General features: G+C 30.1%; 1 protein-coding gene across 2 annotated transcripts in view; it reads right to left on the bottom strand.

The window, feature by feature from the left end:
* Positions 1-8,107: 8,107 nt before the first annotated feature.
* The window catches only part of LOC145314063 (neuropeptides capa receptor-like), a 58,290-nt gene continuing 42,113 nt past the window's right edge, over positions 8,108-24,284 (bottom strand). Inside the window, exons 13-17 of one of the 2 annotated variants that reach the window (XM_080153811.1) lie at positions 13,450-13,563; positions 11,893-11,951; positions 11,054-11,136; positions 9,821-9,874; positions 8,108-9,223 (exon numbers count right to left, since the gene is read on the bottom strand). In XM_080153811.1, coding sequence (XP_080009937.1) covers positions 9,139-9,223; positions 9,821-9,874; positions 11,054-11,136; positions 11,893-11,951; positions 13,450-13,563 — 395 coding nt within the window. In that variant the 3' untranslated portion in view covers positions 8,108-9,138. The remainder of the gene's footprint in view (positions 9,224-9,820; positions 9,875-11,053; positions 11,137-11,892; positions 11,952-13,449; positions 13,564-24,284) is intronic. The other variant, XM_080153819.1, reaches the window with a different exon arrangement.

Here is a 24,284-nt window from a genome sequence, read left to right as displayed (position 1 = left end):
TATTTGTGAAATCACTAGCAGAGTGGACCATGAGTCTAAAACCCTTGTAAGCAAGTTCTAATTCCGGGTTGTTCTCCTAACTTTTACCCTATCCTAACCTAAAATAAAAGAATAGTTATTTCTCACATTGGATAATAAACAGCTTTCCGCGGATATAAAATGTACAGTTATAAGATTAAATCCAGTTTAAAAACTGGTTTTGATCTTATAATTTTTATATTCGTAGAAAACTGGATATAATACGATGCTAGACACAATTTTTTCGTATTGATGAGTACCGGTTCCAATCCACCGGTTCTGAATGAATAAGAGAATAATATTTTAAATATTCAATTGCAGTACATCTTTAAAGTCGAGAGAAACTGCCAATTTTTCAAGTAAAGTACCCAAACAAATTCAAATCTTCCTTTAAATCTCATTAAAAAAGACATTGAGTATCTTAAAATAAACTGTACAAAACCAAAAAAGTTAAACTACGTTGCAATGTGAGTTAATGATACTAGATAAATTAGTTGAACTTGCCTTAAACAACATTGTTCTATTTGTTACATTAAAAGGAATGTCAAAATTCTAGGAAATTTTATTCTGCATTTATATATAAAATCATTATTACAAAACTAGTATAAAACAGTATTATATAAAAAAAAAAACCTTTAAAATATGATTCTAATCCTTACTCAATTGTTGTTGGACACTAGTTGGACCTCATAAGACCCTTGGGACCCTTTGTTTATCTCCTGAGAAGACATGTCAACAGTTCAGTTTTCTTGGCAGCGCAGCCTTTTCTTATACCAGTGTGTCTATCAACCAATCCTTATCTATAATAAAATGTATAATGTTTGTCCGTTTGTCTGGAAATCTTCAGGGAATATAGTTAGCGTTTCTGCGGTGGCTTCAGGCTATTTTATTGGAGGATGGGAAACCCCTATTCCCCCCCCCAAAAAAAAAAATTAGTTTTTATTCTTTGTAATTAAAACCAAATAAGCCAAAGAGTTAATTTGACAAGAATTTTTTTTTGATAATATCTCTATAACTTTAAGAATGATTTTAAATAGAAGGTGACTTTCTTTTACCCCTTGGGCCAAAACCACTGGAAGTTCACAAATCTAGTTGCCATGTCTTTGTTTCTCTACCTCTGGACATTATTATCCTTGTTTAGTCCATTTCCAAAGTTATTTTTATTTTATAGTTGCACAGTTAAAGATGGTATTATGATAATTAAAGAACGTTGTGATATAGGAGAAAATCATGGCCAAGAAACCAGCGTTGCGGAGCCGTTTGATTTTGGTACGGCTCCGGCTCCGTGGAGCCGTCTGTGATGATGGCGGCTCCGGCTCTAACCTAGAATCAAGAAAAACTCGACATATTTTTTTCCCCACTTCTATTTTTAACTTTTGAAGGGTTTAAAAGTTCAATTTTTGATAAAACTTAAAAAGGGCATTTGCACATGACAAAACAGAGTTACCAAATTATAATTTATAATAAATCTCTTTATTTATCTAGTCCGGAGTCGGAGCCGTTTTTTAACGGAAATTACGGCTCCGGCTCCAGCAAAATATGGCGGCTCCACAGCTCCCGGCTCCGGCTCCGCAAAACTGCAAGATACAATACTGAAGGTTATTTACACCGTAATTTGTGTCTGTTTGACTTTGGTATAGCATTTGATAGATGAAATGTAGATGGAAAACACAATGGACTTTATTTTTAAAATTAAATCGGCCAATCCTAGGTTTCTAGGTTAAATATCCCTGCATAAAAGTAGCAGGATATATATGTGTGTGTGTCATTCTGAAGGATCTCGCTAACCGCTGAACCGATATGGTTTTCCTTACAATATAGCTTCCTGTCGTGAGAAGGTTAATAACTGTATTTTTGGGAGGGTACCAACACCCCACCTACAAAAATATCGACCATAGAAAAATGTAAACGATTTAGCCCAAAAATCGAACATATAAAACCTAAAAACAAATATTGCTAAATTAAGTGGGTGAAGAAGGAAAATGAGACTACATAGCAATTTTAAAGCTTTAGTGATAGAAGTTCAACTAAGAATCTAGTACAATATTATAGAATAAGATAGGTAAGGTTTATAGTAGAGAATCTTTTAGTGGAAGAAAAACAAGAATTATTTTTTCCATCAGTAACAAATAGAAAAAAAACTAAGACATACGGACAGACAAACACTTCAAATTATAGACTAGCTTCGCTACTAATAATAACTGTTTGAAATAAAAAAGCTTTTAAAAAAATATGTACATAAAAAGAGGTAATATTATCACAGAGATTTTATGATCTATATATTTAAAATACTGGTAAAAAATACAGAATGTTGTTTATTTCAAATTCGTCATTATTTGTTTAACTATCCAATTTTCAATATTTCATTCTTTTAATAAGTTGAACTCTTATTTGAGAATCTATTTTGGAATATACTGACAGACATATTAATTCTATTTGTAAAGAATCTTTGCTCAAAAACGACAAGAAAACAATACAATTTCACAGACGTTTTATTTGGTTATAAAAACAAATATAACATTTCTTATAAAATACAAGGACGTCAACATTCTTAATAAATGCGATGCTTGAAATATCAGACGGATGTACGAATATTGAGAAACATATATTGACTAAAATTTCAATATTTAAGTATAGAATAATGTTTCAAATTATAGCAAAAAAATAATGTTAGTATTGTATGAATTACGTAAAATAGTTTGAAATGGTATATTTGATATAATTGTATCAGTATTGACTATAAAAATGCTTGTTTTTTAAGATGGTGCCTAATCGTCGTAGATATCACCAATTCAAAAATCAACACCTAAAAATGAATATGTTAAAAAAGATTATTAAGATACTATGCTTTTAGAAATCATTTTAATATTCGTTTCGGAAGGACAAAAGCACCAACGGATCTTGGACAAAGTAACCTCGGACAAAGTAGCTTCGGACAAAGTAGCTTCGGACAAAGTAGCTTCCAGACATTTACTTAAGAAAAGTAGCCTCCTAAGGAAAGTAGACTCCACTGTTAATAAAAGTCATGACCGCAGTGCTCGGCCCCCTGGCCTGGCTTGCCAAGCCGGCGCTTGGCCTCTAGCATATAACCTAACCTAACCTAACCTATGTTAGCCTCAGGACATTTATTTAAGAAAAATATCCTCAGCTGTTAATACAAGTGGTTGGTAGATTTTTACAATTTCTAATATTGTTTTTACAATGTTTAGGTTAGGTTAGGTTATAAGCTAGGGGGCCGAGCGCCCGCGGCTAGGCAGTCCTGGGGGCCGAGCGCTGCGGCCATAACCTTTATTAATAGTGGAGGCTACTTTCCTAAGGAGGCTACTTTGTTCGGAAGCTACTTTGTCCTGAAGCTACTTTGTCCGAAGCTACTTTGTCTGAAGCTACTTTATCCGAGGCTACTTTGTCCAAGATCCGCACCAACCGCACCGCATAGAAAAGTTCCACTTTTAATAAATAGAGAAGAAAAATTCTATAAAGGAAAGATATGACAGTAAACCTTTCCGGTTCTTATACTATACACTAGCGACTTTGCCCCTAGAGACCTCTATTTATTTCAGTTTAAAAAACATAAATAGATTTTCTAAGGAGGGTGGGGTTAATTTTTTAGATAGATTTTTCTTGATATGTTGGTCGTATCTGCTCTTAACTAAACTTTCCCACGACCTATGAGAAGCTACATTGCAAAGGAGAACCAGCGGTTAACAAAAACAAGATAAAAATGAACCATCTTTTTCAATAAATTCAAAAAAATATAGTTATTTTAAACTTTACTTGTGTTCTTGCGTCTGTCCATAATGATCCACCTAATAGCCTAAAGCATGATCATAAACACGGCTCTTTAGAGCAACCAAATATAAATATACCACTCAAAGCCTCAATCAGCCGAAGCCACTCCCAGCGGTAGCCGCGCGGCTGAAGCTAAGCCTTGGTTAAAAATAGTCCATAATATATTTACAATATTACACTAAATAAATTCTGAATATAAAACATCAATTCTTGACATTGATACAATATATGTTTCTACTATATTTGCTTTGCTATTTGATAAATTCTAGCATATTTTCTTGGAAAAAGATATTTGTCTGAAAAGGGATAAAAATATTAAAAAATAGATCGGTGACCTAGAATTCATTTATAGATCTAGACTTTTGAAAAACAAAACTTGATAACATCCACAAAAGCAAAACAAACAATTCAGATGGACTGAAAATAAAACAAATACTTTTAAATAATGAAGAAATTGAATAAAAATAGAGGATTTTCATTTAAGAGCCTATAACTTTCTTACGTACATGAATGGCCTTTATCTCTTTATTACGATTACTATTAATTAGCTTTGAAGATTTAACTATTATTAGGTAGGGCTTGGAATCAAACAAATCTAAGAAGCTAATTTTAGGGCATGGAAAAAATGTTAATTTTTGTAGAAGAGATAAGACTGAAAACTGCGTTATACAAGTTATGAAAACTTTTGAGTAGCCTTATTTTATGAAAAAAAGACACGAACGCTATAACTTTTAGTTTAATGATTTCTTAATTGCAGAGAAAGAAAGTTGAAAGCTAAGCATATTTTAAAGGTCTAGGAACTTTAAGACGCAGCTACAGCCACATTCAGCTGCGTGGTTTGTTTAAGTAATCTAATAAGCAGCCACACTTGCTACAGCCAACTAATAAAACTAACTCAGATAAGGCCACCTTAACCGCATCCAACATATCCTTATAATAAAGAAACATGATGTTTGTTTGTCTGTACCAAAGGATCTCGCTAACCGCTGAACTGATCAGGTTCTCCTTGACAGGATAGCTTCTCATAAGTCCCAGGAAGGTTTATAACTATTTTGGGAGAGGGTACCATCACCCTCCCCAAAAAAAATAGCCCCTTATCCCCCCAAAAATGTAAATTTTAAAAACTTGGTGTTGGGATTTAACTCCCACCTCCTCAAGTGCCCCTTGAGGACTTTAGGAGCGTAGCTACTAGTGATATATGTAAAATACTAGTTAGTGAACTAAAGGGATAAGCTACAATGAACAACAAATCGATATTTTTCCCCAATGATGACAAGCAATGAAATTATTTGTTACAAAGATTGACCAATGACCACTACTAACTTCGAACCAATCAATCAAAATTCATTAAAAGTACCAAAAGTTTTTGAGCCAACGAATGTTCTCTTCTTCCCTGAGTACCAGTACATAATATCTTCAGAAGAAAATAATGTTGCTGGAGTTAAAATTCATTAATCAAAATTATTTGAAAAAAATATATGATTGGGCGTCTTTACGATCAGGTAATGAGCGGCTATCGATCCCTTGGAAAAAAAACATGCATTTCCAGAAAACCTTACATCATTTCTGCCGAATAATTTTATATTTCTTTGTATCGAAAAAACACATCAAATATAAAACATTTCCTAAGAACCATAGTATCATAAGTTATAGGTTACAATTCAATTATGTAAGATTATATGGAAAACTTTTATTAAACAAATGATATTTTCCAGGTGCGATTTTTTGGGGGGAGGGGGGGATTTCCCCCCTCCCAAAATAGATAAGATAGATTTTTAACAGATTATATAAGAATTTAATATTCTCCCTAGGATCCTTGAATTCTAATAATAGAAAACTAATTAAGATGAGAGTTGAGATAAACTTTAAAACATTTCTGCATATATAATTATTCTCTAATTAAAACAAAACTGCACGCACAGCTATAGTTGGGTAATGTTACATATTATCCAATAGAAAACAATCAATTAAATCAATGTATCAGTTAGTTTAAAATTTAAAAAACAAGCAACAAGAAGACACAGAAGAGCAAAAGATTGAGAAAAATCTCGACCCAAAACTGCGTCGTAAGAGATGATGTTAAAAATTGTATCTATTGTATGCCATGTAAATGAGCGACATTTTTAGTCAGGGAAGGGGTATTGCTTGGCCTAAAGCAAACAGACAAAGGCCATGCAATCAAATGTCGGTTGTCCATTGGATGTTTGACCTCATACTCATACAATTCAATAGCAAGATTTGGTTTACTAAATTGTGGGTCCTGACCTTAAATGGTCCTTGTAGGTTATCCAGGTTATTAGGTGTTTAAATAAACATTAAAACATTAAACCCATTGATAGGTCGTCACAAATGTTTTATAAAAAAAATTGTAGATAATTTTCTTTCAAACAAAAAAAAATATCTACATCAAAACATAAAATTTATTATCTTTTTTTTTATATTTTTTTTAATACATACACATGAGATTTACAATTTTACAGTTTACATTTATGTTATTTTTTTCCCAGTATGGCTTCGAAACCGATTAATATCTGCTGGATTAGAACCAGTTGTAAGCTATATTCAAAAATCATATATAGCATCGTATTACAGACAATTTTCCACGAATACTAAAATAAAAATCGCAAAATTAATTCAAATTTTGTAAGATCGGGCCTTTAACGTCTCGAAACTAACAAACTGGTTTAAATCTTTTTTTTTTATCTTAATAACTGCAGAAAGCTGTCTATAAAACGATGCGATAAATAACTATTATAGTATTTTACATATATCTAAGCAGAGTTTAGAGATTTTAGAATAGAGCAAAATGAAATAAATTTTTGGTATATACTATTTCAGTAGCGCGGCTACTCTTTAATGGAGAAGAGATGTACGTACAACTGTTTACTTAAATGTTCATGAAATAATCTAAAATTGTTGTTTTTAATTAAAATGGATGTAGAATATACGTGGATATTATAGCAGGGGAAAAATTGTCGTTAATTTAGCTTGCTAACATGGAAATCGTTTATTGGTCGATCGTTCATCCAGACGGATGGGATGGGGTAAAGGGGGGGGGGAGGGTTAAATTGTTATTTTAGCCCGGTGCAAGCCACTTGATTAAAGATATTTTATACCTTGTTTTTATTGCTGTGCTACTTATGGTTCATAGCCATACTTGATAATTTAAAGTGATCAACATATAAAAATAAGGTACTTTTAAGCTAGATAAGATATAATTTTGAATAGAGATAATTATTTACTATTGAACATAGATTTAACATATACAATTATTTATTCTTTGGTATCAAATAATAAAGTTATTTAAAGTATGGCTTCGCTGGATTAGAGCCGATTCTCAGCCACATTAAAAAATCAAGAGAGCATCGTATCATAGACAACTTTCCACGAATAATAAAGATCATAAGATTAATACCAGCTTTGTAAGCCAGTCCTTGTGTCTCTCGGAGCTAATAAAATGGTTTTAGTCTTATGAATTTTCATTTTAACATCCGCGGAAAGCTGGAAATTACTGTTTAAATACACCTTTTATAACTATCCCTTTCATTAAAAAAATTTTAAAAATCTTTTTTTATAACAAAAATAATTCCTAATTTTTATTATAAATATTCTATTTAGCTTAGCTAAAACAAAAACATTTTTTTATATTGAAAATGTACTACTTATTTTTAAATTTCAAAATAATATTCTTTTTAAGTCTCAAAAATGAATCAATATTGAATTTTCAAAATTTTATTGAAAATCTTTCAAAATATCAAAGGAAAAAATATATTTTTTAACTTTAATAAAATCTATAATTTAAAACAGCAATATAATTTGACAGTTTAACATAAAACATTTATCATTTTTTCTTTTCATACATTATGTTACATTATTTTTAAACTGTTTTTAACCTATTTTTTTTATCATATATCAAAAATATACTATGACACCAGTAGAATCAGACTGCAGAGCCCAAATTTGAATTAAGTCCCCAATAAACTTTTTTTGGGGGATTTAAAAATTAATTTTATATGTTGCTGTGATCATTTTGATGGAAGCAAAAGCATTTTTTAGTTTGGGGTTAAATTGTTTCTTACAGAACAATTTGATGTGATTCAGATTATATCAATACAATAATAAAAACTCTACTCTGTTCGATGCAAATAATTTTTTTCTAAAACAATAATTTATATAGAAGAAATTTAACATTAAAATAAAACATATTATTCTGAAGTCTGAACCAATTAAAAGTCTTGTTTCATTTCAGTTTTTTACAATCCAAAAAAGAGTGTTTTCACAAAGTGACTTATTTCCAATGTAGTTAAATAATTTTTATTTAATTAAAATGAAAAGAATGAAAACTATACACATAATAGATACATGCTTTTTAAAAATATTTAAAAAAATAAGTTTGAATAATCTTATATTTTATCATATTTGTATATGTGACAAAAAAATTGTTGTATTGCGTAAACGTTTGTTGTCATCTTTCACTATTTAACCCTTTACAGCCAATTTTCTTGTGTTAAAAATAAGTGATGGAAAACAAGCACGATAAAGTTAATTCATTGATATATTGTAAAGAATTAAGTTTTTAATGAATTAATTTAGATGAAATCAAAAGGCCTAATTTTACTCTATACCAGAATACTATGTATATGAAGCAAAACACTCTAAAAGCTAAGAATTTTACCCAAATAAAAAAAGACCTTTTGCTCTGATCAAAAAAGACCACAGCAACAGTAAAATAAATTTTTAAATCCCCTAAAAAAAGTTTATTGGGGACTTAATTCAAATTTAGGCTCTGCAGTTTAATTCTACTGGTGTCATAGTATATTTTTGATATATGTTTTAAAAATAGGTTAAAAACAGTTTAAGATGAGGAGAAAGGTAACTTTTATCACTTTAAGTGTCTTTTTCATGCTCTTTTTGGTAAGGAGAAAAAAAAGCAAAAATAGTTTTGTATTATGCTTTTAACGATTCCGCAAATGGTTTAAGAAACACTTGACTGCAGACACGTAAATACGACTAAGGACTGGCTCAACAAGAGTTGATTAAGTCCAAGATTTGTATTACGTTTCACCTTGCTCCCAGCAGAAAGGAAGCAAATTGACCAATAAGCGAATTAAGTTTGAAGATTTTAAAAAGATAATTAATTGTTTGATTAATATCACTAATTGATGCTGTATTTAAAACATTCGCGGTTAAAATGGCTTTTCGTTTCTTTGCCAAGAGTCTGTTAAGTTTATGATATGTTTCATTATAAGAAATTCTTCAAAACAGAATTAGATTTATTTCACTTTGAATTAGTTTTTGAATGTAAATTATCCAGAGATTAGGGATAGGTGTTTAGCAGTAATCCTCCCCTTCTTCTGTAACTGGTCCCAGGCGTTGTGATGCGTTGTCATCCTGCCAGTATCTGTCTCCTATATACCTGTATAAGTATATAATATTATTTTTTTTTCAATTTATCTTTCGCAATTTTTTACTCTATATAATACCTATTAGTTAGTAAATTTAAATCTTTTGGTTAAGTCTTTCTATCTATCTTTGTTTATGGCAGTACTTATGAAAAAAATTATCTAATTGTTAGTCCGGCAATCTATTTGTCAATTGATTAAATGAAGCTTGCAGGTAATTTGTTGGTCTAACTAGATAAAAACAATCCTTTTCAAAGTTAAAATCAAAGTTAAAAATTCAGTTTATCTTTTGTGACTAAACGTTAAATCCTGGAGGCAAAATAAGAATAGTCATTTCTCGCATCGTACTATAAACGGCTTTCCGCGGAAATAAAATGTACAGTTATAAGATTAAAACTAGTTTTTTAGCCCCGAGGTGCCAAAGGCACCGGCTAAAAAAACTGGTTTTAATCTTATGATTGTACATTTTTATATTCGTAGAAAGCTGGATATAATACGATGCTAGACATAGTTTTTTCGTATGGATGAGAACCGGTTCCTATCTACCGGATTCGAATGAATACGAGAAAACTATTATTTTACCAGTAAAATCTATCTATCTATCTATCTACCTGTCTCCATTCCTGTCTTCAGTGTCACTAATAGATCTTCCCACCAAAAGTTTCCTGAAACAAGAACAATTATAACCTGTACAAGAGTAACAGACATAAAGAAAGACAGTGCTCATTAAAAAGCGTTCACTCTTGATAAAGATGATTAAAATCCCTCTACAGATTATGACGTCATAATTAAAATAACCAATGAGAGGCCAGCATAAATTTTACCATTGGTCAATTACAGTGTATACTGGCCTTACATTGGTTATTCTATCGTATGACGTCATAATCTTTCCCCTTGATGCTAAAAATACATAATTTTTTTGAGTAAATGTATTGTTAATTTTGTAAGCACTTACAAAAAAAAACAATGGTTTAACATGTCGGACATACTGACGTACAGACATAACTTAGTTTGCACTATTGTAGCTGCGCATCTAAAAAAAGTTTCATATTGAAATTCTTTTTCTAAAGTTGATAACACTTTTCTGACATATAAGTCTGATATTTCGAGGTGTAACTTTGTGTGAAAATCAGCATGGCTTGGAAACCGATTAATATACACTGGATAAGAACCGGTTCTAAGCCATATTGAATAATCATGTATTGTGTCGTATTATATCCAGTTTTCTATGAATATAAAAATGTACAATGATAAGATTAAAAACAGTTTTGTCAGTCCGTGCCTTCGGGCCTTCGCCATCTCGGGTCTAACAAAACAGGTTTTAATCTTATAAAAGTACATTTTTATATCTGCGGAAAGCTGTTTATAATACGATACGATAAATAACTATCATGAGGCTTATTTTATGGTCTTTATAAACTTGTATATAACATCTAAAACCAATAAAAACAAAAATGGTATGGTAAATTAAATCCAACTGTTAATATGTGTAAAGTATTATAAACCAGTTACCATGCCCCTAGAAGCCTCTAAGGGCACATGGGAGGAGGGGGGAGGTGAAAGTCAACCCTCAAATTTTAATTTTAGTTTCAATAAGTAAAGTTTTTGACGATTAATAATTTTTCTCTTGGGAGTGTGGAGGTACCTTCCTTCAAAACTTCCCCTGGGACTATACGCATCTTCAATATAAGAAGAACCAAATTATTTCATCCGTTTGAGAGATATTAAAATAATTATTTTGAAAAATATTCCACATACTTTTAATAATAAAACAGCATATAAAAGAAATATAGAACAAAAATAATCATAGAAAGGGAAAAGGCACCCGAAACTCAATTATATACCTGTGTGACATAGGAAGCTTTGTAGATCCAGCAAGCGGGTCAACTATCCCACTTTGCATGCTACCCCCACTATATCTCCGACACTAGATATAATAATATAGAGTTATAATAATAGATTGGTCCACTATCCCACTCTGCATGCTACCCCCACTATATCTCTGACACTAGATATAATAGTATAGAGTTATAATAATAGATTGTTCCACTATACAACTCTGCATGCTACCCTCACTATATCTCCGACACTAGATATAATAATATAGAGTGATAATAATAGATTGGTCCACTATACAACTTTGCATGCTACCCCCACTATATCTCCAACACTAGATATAATAATATAGAGTTATAATAATAGATTCACCATCCAACTCTGCATGCTACCCCCACTATATCTCCGACACTAGATACAATAATATAGAGTGATAATAATAGATTGGTCCACTATACAACTTTGCATGCTACCCCCACTATATCTCCAACACTAGATATAATAATATAGAGTTATAATAATAGATTCACCATCCAACTCTGCATGCTACCCCCACTATATCTCTGACACTAGATACAATAATATAGAGTTATAATAATAGATTCACCATCCAACTCTGCATGCTACCCCCACTATATCTCTGACACTAGATACAATAATATAGAGTTATAATAATAGATTCACCATCCAACTTTATTTTTCCTTTATCTGTCTATTTTCTACTTTTTTATCTTTTCTTAATAAATCTTATTAATTACTTTCTTTCTTTATGTCGTCTTTTTAACTATCTTTTATTTTCTATCTTGTTATCTGACTGATTTCCCTAGCACTCTATCCATCTACTTACCCCATTATTAGTGACCACAGATGTTTGTGTGGCCCAAGCTGGAATTTTTCTGGCATTCTAAACATTCCAAAATAAAACTTTCTGTCAGATAAAAATGGCTACAAATTGTTTTATATGGTTTTCTTTTTTTTTATCCTTATTAAATTCTAAAATATTCGCATGTAAGGACATACAATAGTGTATAAAACGCATCGTACTAGAGAGGCTAAAAATTAAATGAAATATTAAATTTTAAGTCTCAATTGAATATATATCGTTGTATCAATCCAATATTTTTTAGCGCCAAAATTTTCGTGCTCTTTTTTTTTGCGCGGCTTTTTTTTGGCGCAATTTTTTTTATATCTATGTTTCATTTAATGTGTCTCAAAATAGTATCTGTCAGTTAAAACATGCCAAGATTATCTGGATTTTACATGTTTTAAGAAGCGCTTGAAAGTGTCATATGTGACGTCATAAAAATATGTTTAAAAAAGAGGGATAAGAGGAGAAGTGGGAAAGGAAACCCCTAAAAAGAGATAGATAATAGAAGTATTTTTTTATGACGTCACACATGACACTTTCCAGTGCTTTTGTTTTAAACAAAGTTATTAGCTTTTTATTGCTGCACAATTCACGAAAAATATTATTATTTAATTGCATTTTCTAAGTTACCAACAAATCATCAACTTGAAATGAAATTAGTGCAAAACTTGTCAAGAAATGTCAGTTGCAAAATAATTAAGGAAAGTACTTTCATTTGGTCATAATTAAAGTTTTTCCTAATTAAAGTTTTTCCTACTATCAAATTAGTACAATGTAAAATTGGATTAATCATTCCTTGGATCTTAATTGATTATAATAAAATTTGATTTTCGCATTCATGATTTTTTATCCTTGTATTTTTATGAGTCATAAACAATGTGTTTTCTGAAATGTATTAAAACAAGATTAACAACATCCCGTATTAGCGAAGCACATAATTAAAATTACAGCCGAACATTGGCATGGACAGGACAATAAATAAAGCTAATATCAGGTGATGTAGGAGATGTAGATAGCCATCTATCTCTAATAGGAGCAGTGGAAATCTAGTTTCAAAAGACCGACGGACATCTAAATTATATAGTAACGTATTTTTGCTAACAATAAAACATTTAAAACTGAATACAAAAGAAAAAAATGTATCTTTATTTCAACAAGTGTTCGAGCTTAATAGTAAAAAATATTATTTAAATAATAAAAAAATGCAATTGTTTTTTTGAAAAACTTCGTATTATTAATATGTAGTGGTAGAAAAATATTAAGGTTTTATTTTTGTTCAACCATCTTAGTTTAAAGATATACATATTTTTTTTCTTAGTGAATTGTTGTTATCTATTTTATTTTATTTGTCATAATTATTTGTTATCAAACTTAAGTTTAAATGTTTAACCTTTAAAGAAGGTTTTATTAAGTACTGATTTTTATTTGTTACTGGTGCGATTGATAATAAGTATTTTTTTACTTGAATGATAAAGTGGACTTTTTCTTTTTAAATTGGATTGAGAAAGAATTCTAACTGAAAAGTTTTATTTTCCTGGTCTGAATCTGATTTCCATCCACAGAAAGTGGATTTGAATGCTTCTCTATACTTGGCGCTCATCAGGTTGTACAACAGAGGGTTCAGAGTTGATGAGAGGAAATACAGACATCCTAAATATTAAATATTTATCAAAACTTCTATATAATTAGGGCTTATTAGGATTGTAAACATATGGTTTAAAGTATCAACAAAAATGTATGAGTATTAAAAATGTATCTACAATACAAAATAGAACGATTTCTGTCTTTCAGGTAGTCCTAGTATTCATACCAAGGTTTTACAGTTAGGGAGTTGAATCCATTTTTATAGAAGCAGAACTATAATCTATGATTATGGTTTGGACCCTCTAAAACTGTAATCTACCCTTCCACTTTCCCCTCTCTTGGTGAAGATATCTTCAACGCCGATACGATTTTTGAAATGTAAGATTCCACTTTTGCCTCTCTTGGTGAAGATATCTTCAACGCCGATCGATTTTTGAAATGTAAGATTCCACTTTCAATAGAGGCGAAACTGGAATCATGGTTAACATTTTCAATATCTATGTTTCTGTAATCTTCCATTACTTTTTTAACATTGACATAATAGAAATGTACCATACTATTTTAAAATTATGTCAATTGTGAAAAAAAGCATAGATTTTATATATAATTTAAACATTGTTGTATATTCTTAATTAAATAAACAAAACATACAAAGAGCCTTTTATAAAAGATGTTTTGTTTATTTTTAAAAAATACTTTAATAAGTGTATCAAATGAGTATTAAAATTTTTTTTTTAAGAAAGTTGTTTATTAATTAATTCAATTGTATATATTTGTAATTTTTTTGTTCAATTTATTTCATCTTAACATTTCCCTAGTAATCTCTCACCGTGTAAGTAAGCACTAAGAGGTTAATTGCTTATTTAATTGTGCATTTTTGTGGTAAATTACTGATCAATTGCTGAACAATTTGGTCTGATCTGTGAGTTAAAAGTGGATGGAGTAAATAAATCCTTAGACATTTATAGTAAAAAATGCTTGTATCAGTTGAAGTGAAGAAAAAGAAGGAGTAATAATTAATCCCTTCCTTCCTGTAAGCAGTTTATGACGAAAATTGAAGATTTTGCTGATATAATCAAAATAAGCAAAAATTTTCATCGATTGCTTATAAGAAATTTAACATAAAAAGGCATTATTTGGTATATAAGCCAAATAAGCAATAATTTTCATTGATTGCTTATAAGTAATTTATCAAAAAATAGTATGATTTTGTATATATACAGCATGACCCTCAAAAAAGTATTTTTAAGCATCTGCAGCCCTTATTTCTCAATGAATTATAAAAAAAATGCATATGTCCTTGTTCTCCATAGTATTCCACATAAGTAGATATAAAAATATTTTTTTTACCTCCATTAACACCGGAGATTTTTAGAGCTAAAGTTTTGAAAAAGTGACTGAGAAAAAAGTAACTTTTAACATGAAACGACTTTTTTAGCAAAATTAAGGTAGAAATCCTTTTATTTTTGTTACTAGCAGAAACTTTATACAAAAATGAAATAAAAAATTTAGTTTTTGAGTAAAAAGCATTTTTTTACACATATTTTTTGAGTCTTTTTAGTTTAATGATATTTTGAAAAACTTACTTATTAGGCAAAATTTTTTAAGATTAAAAAACCAAATAAATCTTTATGAATAAAGCAGGAAAATTGTTTTTGTTTCACAATCCTAACTTTAATAACAAAAAAGTTATGAAGAAAATAAAATTAAAACATAATGATTTTTTTGTCTAAAAAGCTTAGTTAACCCCCTATTAAACTATTGAGATGTCAGAAAAGTAGGCGGAGCAACTGTCATAATTAATCCTTTTCTCAAATAAGGGTTAATAAATAACCTAAAATTTGCAAATTATCAATTCATTCAGTAGTATTTTTTGCCATTAAAAGTTTATATTTTTTGGTGGAATAAAAAAGAAATAATTAGTTAACTTGTTTTTCTTTGTGTCTCATTATTCAGTTGCCAGAAAAACATAATATAACCATCCAAAAAATAAGAGAAACAAAAAAAATTCTTTTTCTCAGTCACTTTTTCAAAACTTTAGCTCTAAAAATCTCCGGTGTTAATGGAGGTAAAAAAAATATTTTTATATCTACTTATGTGGAATACTATGGAGAACAAGGACATATGCATTTTTTTTTAATTCATTGAGAAATAAGGGCTGCAGATGCTTAAAAATACTTTTTTGAGGGTCATGCTGTATAAGTCAAATAATTTTCATTGATTACTTAATAGGGGTGTTATGCTTAGTGGTAGCACACTGAGCTACAGTGGTGAGAGTTCAAGTTCAATTCTCCATATGTTGACTCTAATTTCTCATTCGCAACATTAATCACGCATCATCCCCTGGTTGTGTAAGAAGGGGATTATTGAGTAAGTTTAAATACCCAATAGTCACTTACTTAAAATCAGTACTACCCTTAACCCAAGCTACTCTTTGGAGAGCGTCATTCATTACAGTGACTTAATTTGGGACATCTGCCATACACTGTAAGGGTAGGGTAATAATGAGTAGATCTCATGAGATAGCAAGTCAAGTCATAATGTGCTTGAACATGGAGCTTGATAGCCCTATTTCTATGGAAAAGTGTCTCAGCCTACTCCAGGTCAAAACCATACAAAACTATGGCTAATCAATCAATCAATCAAATTGATTACTTATAAGTATTTTATCATAATATAGCATGATTAGGTATATGAGCCAAATAAGCAATAATTTTTATTGATTGATTATGAGTATTTTTTTGTAAAATTACCATGATTTGGATAATAGCAAAAATTTAGCTTGAAAGTAATTTAACAACAAGTGGCATGATTTGGTATATACGCCTTATAAACAAAAACTTTCAGTAATTTCTTATAAACAATTAATCAAAAATTTTTATTTGATTATTTTTGTACAAAATGAAAGAGTTAAATTTTCTTGCATTAGGGTGAGGGCAGGCTAAACTGGTAATTTTTCAGATTTTTTGAAGAAAAAAAATAGGGAAAATATTAATATTTTCTAATGAAACCAAGACCATTAGAAAGCTTATGGAAAAGACTATCAGGTTTTCCTAGGACTTTTAGAAGTTTGATATAATTGGACTCAAAGTCGTTATGGATTAATACTTCTCCAGGGGGGCTAAACCAATAACATTTTTTCAACCTAAACAAAATCAATGAAAAACAGCCAAACGGCCAATCAAACACAATTAATCATAATAATGTTAGGTTAAAGGAATTATCCACAAAAATTTTCATAAGGATTGGACTATTCCTTCTATGTCAAAAATCATTTTTTTTTTTAAATGTGAAATTTTAATTTTTTTGCAAAAATTTTCTTTAAAATAAAATTTATTTTTTTCATAAAAAAAACACTGTCCTACTCACTTTTTGGCCTAATTCTTAAAAATCCCATATTGAATTTTGGAAAACCTGAAAATTGACCTTAAAAATCAAATTAAATTTTTTTTCAAAATTACCTGAAAATGCCCCGCCACCAACTCTGATCATTTTTGAAAAAAATATTAGCTCTAGTTTATAGCTATCAACCGATTTGGAAATTACGGACAATTCTTAGTTAAAAAGGTTTTTACAGATTAGTTCTAGGTCTTACCAATTTTTGTGTAGGTCAATGTTTAACACCTACTGAAAAATTAAAAAAAAATACTTTTTGTCCAACTTTGAGACCCTAAAAGCACCCTTAAAATTAAACTAACAAAATTTTTATTAATTTAATAACAAACAAATTTGCTTCTATATTTTTTTCTGTAATTTAAAAGAAACATAGAGATAAAGGTCATTTTATGAAGGTAGGTTGATAATTACTGAGTTAACCCCTTATTGCAAATGGATCATTTTTGGATACTTCGTACTGTACTGGTTTCTCTGGGGGAGGGAAGAGGGTTAAGAAAAGTTTTAAATATTGCTCTGTTCTACAACAATTCACTGTAAATCAAAAACCTTGAAACACCCAAGGAAACACCCAATTTTTTTTTGGTATTTTCATTGAAATATAAAGATATCTTAAAACTGATTGATTGGGCTTGTGAAGGAACTATTTGAGTATCTTTGAAAAAGGTCTGATTTGTGAGCATTTTTGACCAAGTTGTGGCCAAATAATAGGTCCAAGAGGCATTTAGAATCCATTGAGAACGAAATCCTAGCTGCTCCTTCTTGGCAGATATTTCATTTTTAAGATTTGAGGTGAAAACACCAAATTCAACAAGGCAATTCTACAGATTCACTGAAGATCTCAATCATGTAGACATTGCCACAGCACAGCAAAAGCAAGTCTTGTAGTTAAAGACCCCTATTCTAACATAGTTTTTTTTCAAAAGGTTTTCATGGTACAACTTTAAAGTTAAAGCTTTCTTTAATAAACATGAATTTCTAGGAGATACAGAAGTTCATTCGGTAATAAAGCTGAGGTTTAAGTCAAACGAACATCTCTGGCCATAGCACTCAAAATTTAAACCTTTTCCGCCACCCCCTTTTCTTCCCCTTTACACTCAATCCCCCCCTACTATTACCTATGCCTCTGTATGTCTGGACAGGGCAAGGGAGGAAAGGTTAAAGGAAAGTCTAGTTCATCAAGACTTTGCCTTAGATTGAATTCAGACTCTGTTGGGGGGGGGGTGGGGGTACCCAAATTTTCAAAATTCCTAAGAGGATAATGCCGTTTCCTTCTATATGCATAGATACCAAAAAATCAACACAAAAAATACTTATTTTTACTTCTCTCTCAGCGATAATAATTAGCCCAAAAAGTAAAATAAAATTCTGCATGGTATATTTATCTTTTCTTAGACAAAGATTATTTTAAATGTGCATTTATTTCAAACCAATGAAAATTCAAACTGAAGTACAAAATAGAATCCAGAAATTTTGCCTGTCTATTATGGCTTTTATTGCAGTAGGTGGATTGAATTTATGTAAAGGTAATTCTTATCTCAGGATTCTTTGAAACTGTAAAAATAGATTTAAATATATTTCAAATAGCTTAATAAATTAGATTCAAAGGCCTTATAGATTTAATTAACTTTGAGATAATGGTAAATAACCAATCTGCCATTGTCCTATCACTCTCAGATAAAGTTTAACTTTGGCCTATGTTATATGTTATAACACATACTTAAGACTTAAAACTTAATGTAATGAAAAGCTTTCATTTAAAGGACGCCTGCAAGAAATACCACGCTTAAACTGCTGAAAGACTGCCACAAGTAGACCCAATACCCCAAATTTAAAGCCTTCAGCTTCAATAACAAAAAAGTTCTAGGCATTTCAAAAAAGCATTTTACAATGGAACTTTTGAAAGATTTCCAATGCTCATAAAAGAAAAAAAAATATTAAATTGTGTCGCCTAGACTGATTACATTTTTACAATAAAAACACCACATTTCATAGTCAAAATCTATAAAAAAAATTTAATTTAAATTGCATTTTTAAACAAAAATTATAGCGGAAACAAAGGGGGAAACTTCTGCAAGCTCAGCTTTGATCGGTTGCTTAGCTGATTCAGCCTTCTGATTGGCTACAGTACACACGGTACAACGCAAGTTAAACTTAATTTTTTTTAATGATTTTTACTATAAAAATGGGTATTTTTATTGTAAAAATATAATAAGTTACTAGCAATCTAAGTTTATGACAAAAATAAGCTTATAATTTTGTTTCTAGGCCACGTAGTTTAATTTCAAAATTTCTAACATTAGCATTCAAATTCTTTCAAAATTTTCATTGTACATTAAATGTCATTTTGAAATGCCTAGAACTTTTTGTTATAGAAGCTGAAGGCTTCAAATTTGGGGTATTGGGTCTACTTGTGGCAGTCTTTCAGCAGTTAAAGCGTGGTATTCCTTGCAGGCTTCCTTTAAGCAAAGCTAACAAATAAAATTATAAAACATATCAGGTATCTAAAGAGATAAGACAATGGCCGATAAATTAATGCAACTCCGTAATGATGACGCACTAAATAACCCCTTCTGTAGATTAAAATTAGTGATTCAATTGTTTATAAACACAATTTAATCAACCAATCAAAATTCAGTAAAAATCTCCAAAGCCAACGAATAAGAAAACGTTATTGTAAAACTTTGTGTACTATTGTAATAAGCAGTCAATTGTCTCCTCCCTCTCTGGATACAAATACTAACTAAGAAAGAATAAAATGCGATGGTATTCTACAATTCACTTTTCTGCCTGTCCGTCATTTTGTCCATGATTTTTTATGATTTTCCAGTATGGCTACGAAACCAATTAATATCCGCTGGATCAGACCCGTCTAATCCATACAGAAAACCATGTATTGTATTGTATTATAGACATTTTTCTACAAATAGTTGTAAAAGTAAAAAGTTGTAATATGAACACCAGTTTTGTTAGACTGGGCCTTCGCCCCTTCAGGACTAACAAAACTGGAAAAACAGATGCAATAAACAACTAATCTTGGCTGTTTAGTTTTGACAATGCCAGTTTTCATCAACCAAATAAGATTTAATAAAAGTAAACAAATTTATAAATCCAACAAATGTTTATAAAACTTTGGGTACTACTAAAATTTAAAAACTCCCTTATTTTGCTGACAGTAAACATATACATATTAAAAAGACATAGTTATAGAAACCTGCAAACCATAAGAGTGATTTTTTTAGACTTACAGACTTCTACCAACACTTTTTGTAGAAAACATCGCTTAGAAACAATAACATTTTGTATGTATCTTATCAATTTATCTTGTTATAACTCTTAATATAAAAAGCTTCGTCAAATGTTTTAAATGGACATTCAGGACTTTCTGATAACGATTACATGTTACTCATGTTATTATAGACAGAATGTATTTAATTTTTCGTCCATTTTTCCCTCCCTGTAGACACCTTTTATTGTACCCAGGGAGGTAGGGAACATTGGACTGAAATTACCTTCTTAGCTGGTCCAAAACCTCTAGGTACTTTAATTCAAGTTTATCGCCACTAGGGATCTAAAGGGATAAGACAATAGCCGATAAATGGATGTACATTCCCAAAAATACCCCTACTGTAATTTGCCATTAGTTGAAACGTTTTGACACTGTACTAAATAAACTAACAAATTAAAATTCAGTAAAAGTCCCTAAAGATGTTAAGCAAACAAAAATGAAAACGTTATTATAAAACTTTGGAAACTAGCAGAGAGAGAGGTGGACAATGGACTGTTTATTACACTTGTTTTACGATAACATTTTCTTATTGGCTGGCTTAACAACTTTTTGGACTTGTATTAGATTTTGAATGGTTAGGTTATTAAGTACTAGCGAGTTCGCCCCTAGCCTCCAGGAGCTTTGCCCCATGAGGTAATTTTTTTTTTTGGGGGGGGGGGGAATTTTCATTTTTTGGGGGGTTGGGGTTGTCCCACCCTCCAAGAAAATAGCTTAAAACCACAACAGGACCAATAGGTATATACCCTAAAGAGTAGAAACCGATCCAATCAAAATTCAGTAAAAGTCCCCAAAGTTGTTAAGCCAATGAATAAGAAAATTTATGTTTTTAAAAAATTGTTCTAGCTTCAAAAATAAGGAAATTACATCCATTTAACATTTTAATTAACCTTAAAAAATAAAGTTGTTAAATGAAAGGGTGAAGTAAGTGAAAAATTACTTTGTCTCACTTAAAGTTGGAAATTTATTATTTAACAGGGAACATGCCATCTTACTTTTACCATCTAACTCTAATAGGAGTCAAGATGATATGTGGGGGGGGGGGGGAGTGTTGAATGATTAAGGTCCAGAAATGGGCCTGATTGTTAAGTGTTAGCAACCTTTTTTTTTAGGTCCTTTTTTTCCTAAAAACTTCAAACTAATAAAAATATAAAAAAAACTAACTAATATGTACCTTTTCTACTATGTCGATTTAAATATAAAATATGTCATCTTGAATGTATCATTCCAGTTTTGTCTCTATTAAAAGTAGAATGATACATTACTATTATGTCGATATAAATAAGGAAATCAATGTTTATGAATATGCTGATATGTAAACATGAATGTATGATTTCAGTTTCGCCTCTATTGAAAGTGGAATCTTACATTTCAAAAATCGTATCGGCGTTGAAGATATCTTCACCAAGAGAGGGGAAAGTGGAAGGGTAGATTACAGTTTTAGAGGGTCCAAACCATAATCATAGATTATATTTCTGCTTCTATAAAAATGGATTCAACTCCCTAACTGTTTTAGGCTATTTTCTTAGGGGGTGTAGATGTGTAAAAACAATAATATTATCATTATAGAGAAGAGAACGGTGTTAAATAATGTTTTTGTTTTATTTGTCCTAAAATTAATATATAATTATCATAAATGCTCCCCAAAAAATTATATTTAGTTTTATATATACAAATAAAAATCATTGTATGTTTATAATTATTAATGGATAGTAGATAAAGAAATTAATATTTAGATATATCTTAACAAGCAAAAACAATAATATACAAATAGATAGCGCAGCTATGTCAAATCAATCTACATATATTCTTAATAAAATATTGTGAACTATTTCATTAAAACAAGAATAAACAAAACTATCTATAGTTGTAAGTACTTTTTTTTTTGTCTGGAGCTAAATATCTCGAAAAATGGTGGTCAAAACGGATCCTACTTTTCTAGGAAGCTTTATATACATATGTCTGCGGGTGGCTTAGGCTACTTTACTAACATCTTTCCCTTAGAGGCAATTAGTTACACTAACAGGAGTAGATTTAGATTATAAACTTGAAAGTAATTTATGATTTTTTAAAGTATTTACATCGGATATAAAAAATGTGACTACGAGAAAATGAATGGACTAACTAACATATATTTAGAATATCCACACAACAAGCAATAATTTGTAATATGATTATAAGTAGATTATGAATATATGAATTAAGATAATTGATCACTTTGCAATAATGCAAAAATCTATCTATACATATTATAAATATGTTTAGATTACTTCCCAGGGGTAAATATAATATATTTAAGGCTAAATATATTCTGCACTATAAATGTATATGTGTACATGTATAAACCAGATAATTACCTGGCCCAAGTGACGGGGACCTTTTTCTTTGTCTGCTAGAAAATTACTTTCTGCTCTTTTGTAGCGACTTGGCTGTGCTAACATTTCCGACGCTATTGACTAATATTCAAAGACACAATTAAAAGTCGGCAAAGGCTCCCTTGGGTAGAATTACATATAGCTCGTGCCCCCTCTTTTCATTTATACACATTATTTGCAGGGAGTAAGGGAGGGGACAATGGATCGAATATTCAATTTTTAAGGAGTCTCAGACTTTGGGGACTTGCGCATCAATGCCCCGCTAATTAGCTGAGCTAGTTTTGAATATGCAGACAGAAAAGTTTGTTATTTATCGCTGGTTTTAACAAATATTTTTTCCCAAGAAAATGTCTTTTTATGTATAGAAACTCTACTGTGATATTTATGTATTAAATAATCTAAGAACCGCTTGAATTTTGGGGTCAGTTATAAATATATCAGAAGGGTTGAGGTAGTTCTAAACAAGATTTTTCTAGTGATTAATTACAGAATGTTTACTACATTGTGATGTGTTGATAATTTAGTTTTCAAGTAAATGATTTTTTTCTTAGAACTAATTTTGTTCTAAATTAGGTTACCATGATCCCTTTACAATTTTGTTAAAATTTTCTTGATAAATCTGGTTTTCATTGCTTTTCAGCGAACCCTCTTAAATTAAATTAATTGCCCATTGTCCCCTCCCTTACTCCCTGCATTATTTGTGTTGATTGGAAATTAATTCTGTTATTTTTCATTTAAATATAGTTTCAAATTTTTCGTGTTTTCTTTTTTTTAACATGTTTGGGTGCTCAAAACTTGAGTAAAAACAAGGATATCAACATCGTTAAATGCGAAGTCCAATGAAGTCCAATAGAACATAAACTAATACAGTAACAACTCTTTAAATATTGAAAAAAATTTGCATATCAATAAAAATTCTAGAAAATTTTATCTTAAAATTACTTAAATTTATAAATAAATGCATTCATTTTTAAACTAGATTATAGAGATGCTTAGTTTTTAAGCTTGTGCCTTATCGTCCTAAGAATTAAATTTATAAATTTATATATTTACTTTATTCCTGAAGTCATCCAATTATGTATATTATGATTGATTCTTATTATAATTATTTTCATACAAAAGATAATAACTTTTTTTTATTAGGAAAATCTCAACTTTTCTTAAAGAGAAGCTATCTTTTGACTCAGGGTCTAAAGGGCTAAGACAATGGCCGATATATTGATGTATATTCTCAATGATGATAACAAAATCATCTTCTGTAGTGAAAAATTACTAGTTGAAACGTTTGAAAGCAACTAATCAAAATTTACTAAAGTCTTCAAAGTTGTTAACCTAACGAATAAGAAAACGTTATTATGAAACTTTGGGGACTAGTGTTATAAACAGCCCATTATCCCCTCTCTCACGGCTTATGACTAGAATAAATAGAATAAAATAATCATTTTTTTGGAAAAGGTATAGGGAGAAATGAGAAATTGATCACGTATTTTTGAGTACTGTAGTATGGACTGCTTTATTTTATTTGAAATTCTACTTTGTATTTTAGATGAGAAAATTAGCATCTAGATGAAGGGATATCTTTTCTGAAGAATTTTTTTAAATTTAAAAATATTGCATTTTTTTATAACATTTACAATATGATTTTTTGCCCATGCAAAATTTTTAGCATTAAATGATTTCATGTAAACCAAATGGTTGATTATGAGGCTTTAAATTAAAGTGGTAGTCACTGT

This window comes from Acartia tonsa, chromosome 1 (genome assembly GCF_053477335.1).
Source record: "Acartia tonsa isolate MP-2025a chromosome 1, ASM5347733v1, whole genome shotgun sequence".
Taxonomy (NCBI): Eukaryota; Metazoa; Arthropoda; class Copepoda; order Calanoida; family Acartiidae; genus Acartia; species Acartia tonsa.
This window is presented reverse-complemented; position numbering and strand designations above follow the sequence as displayed.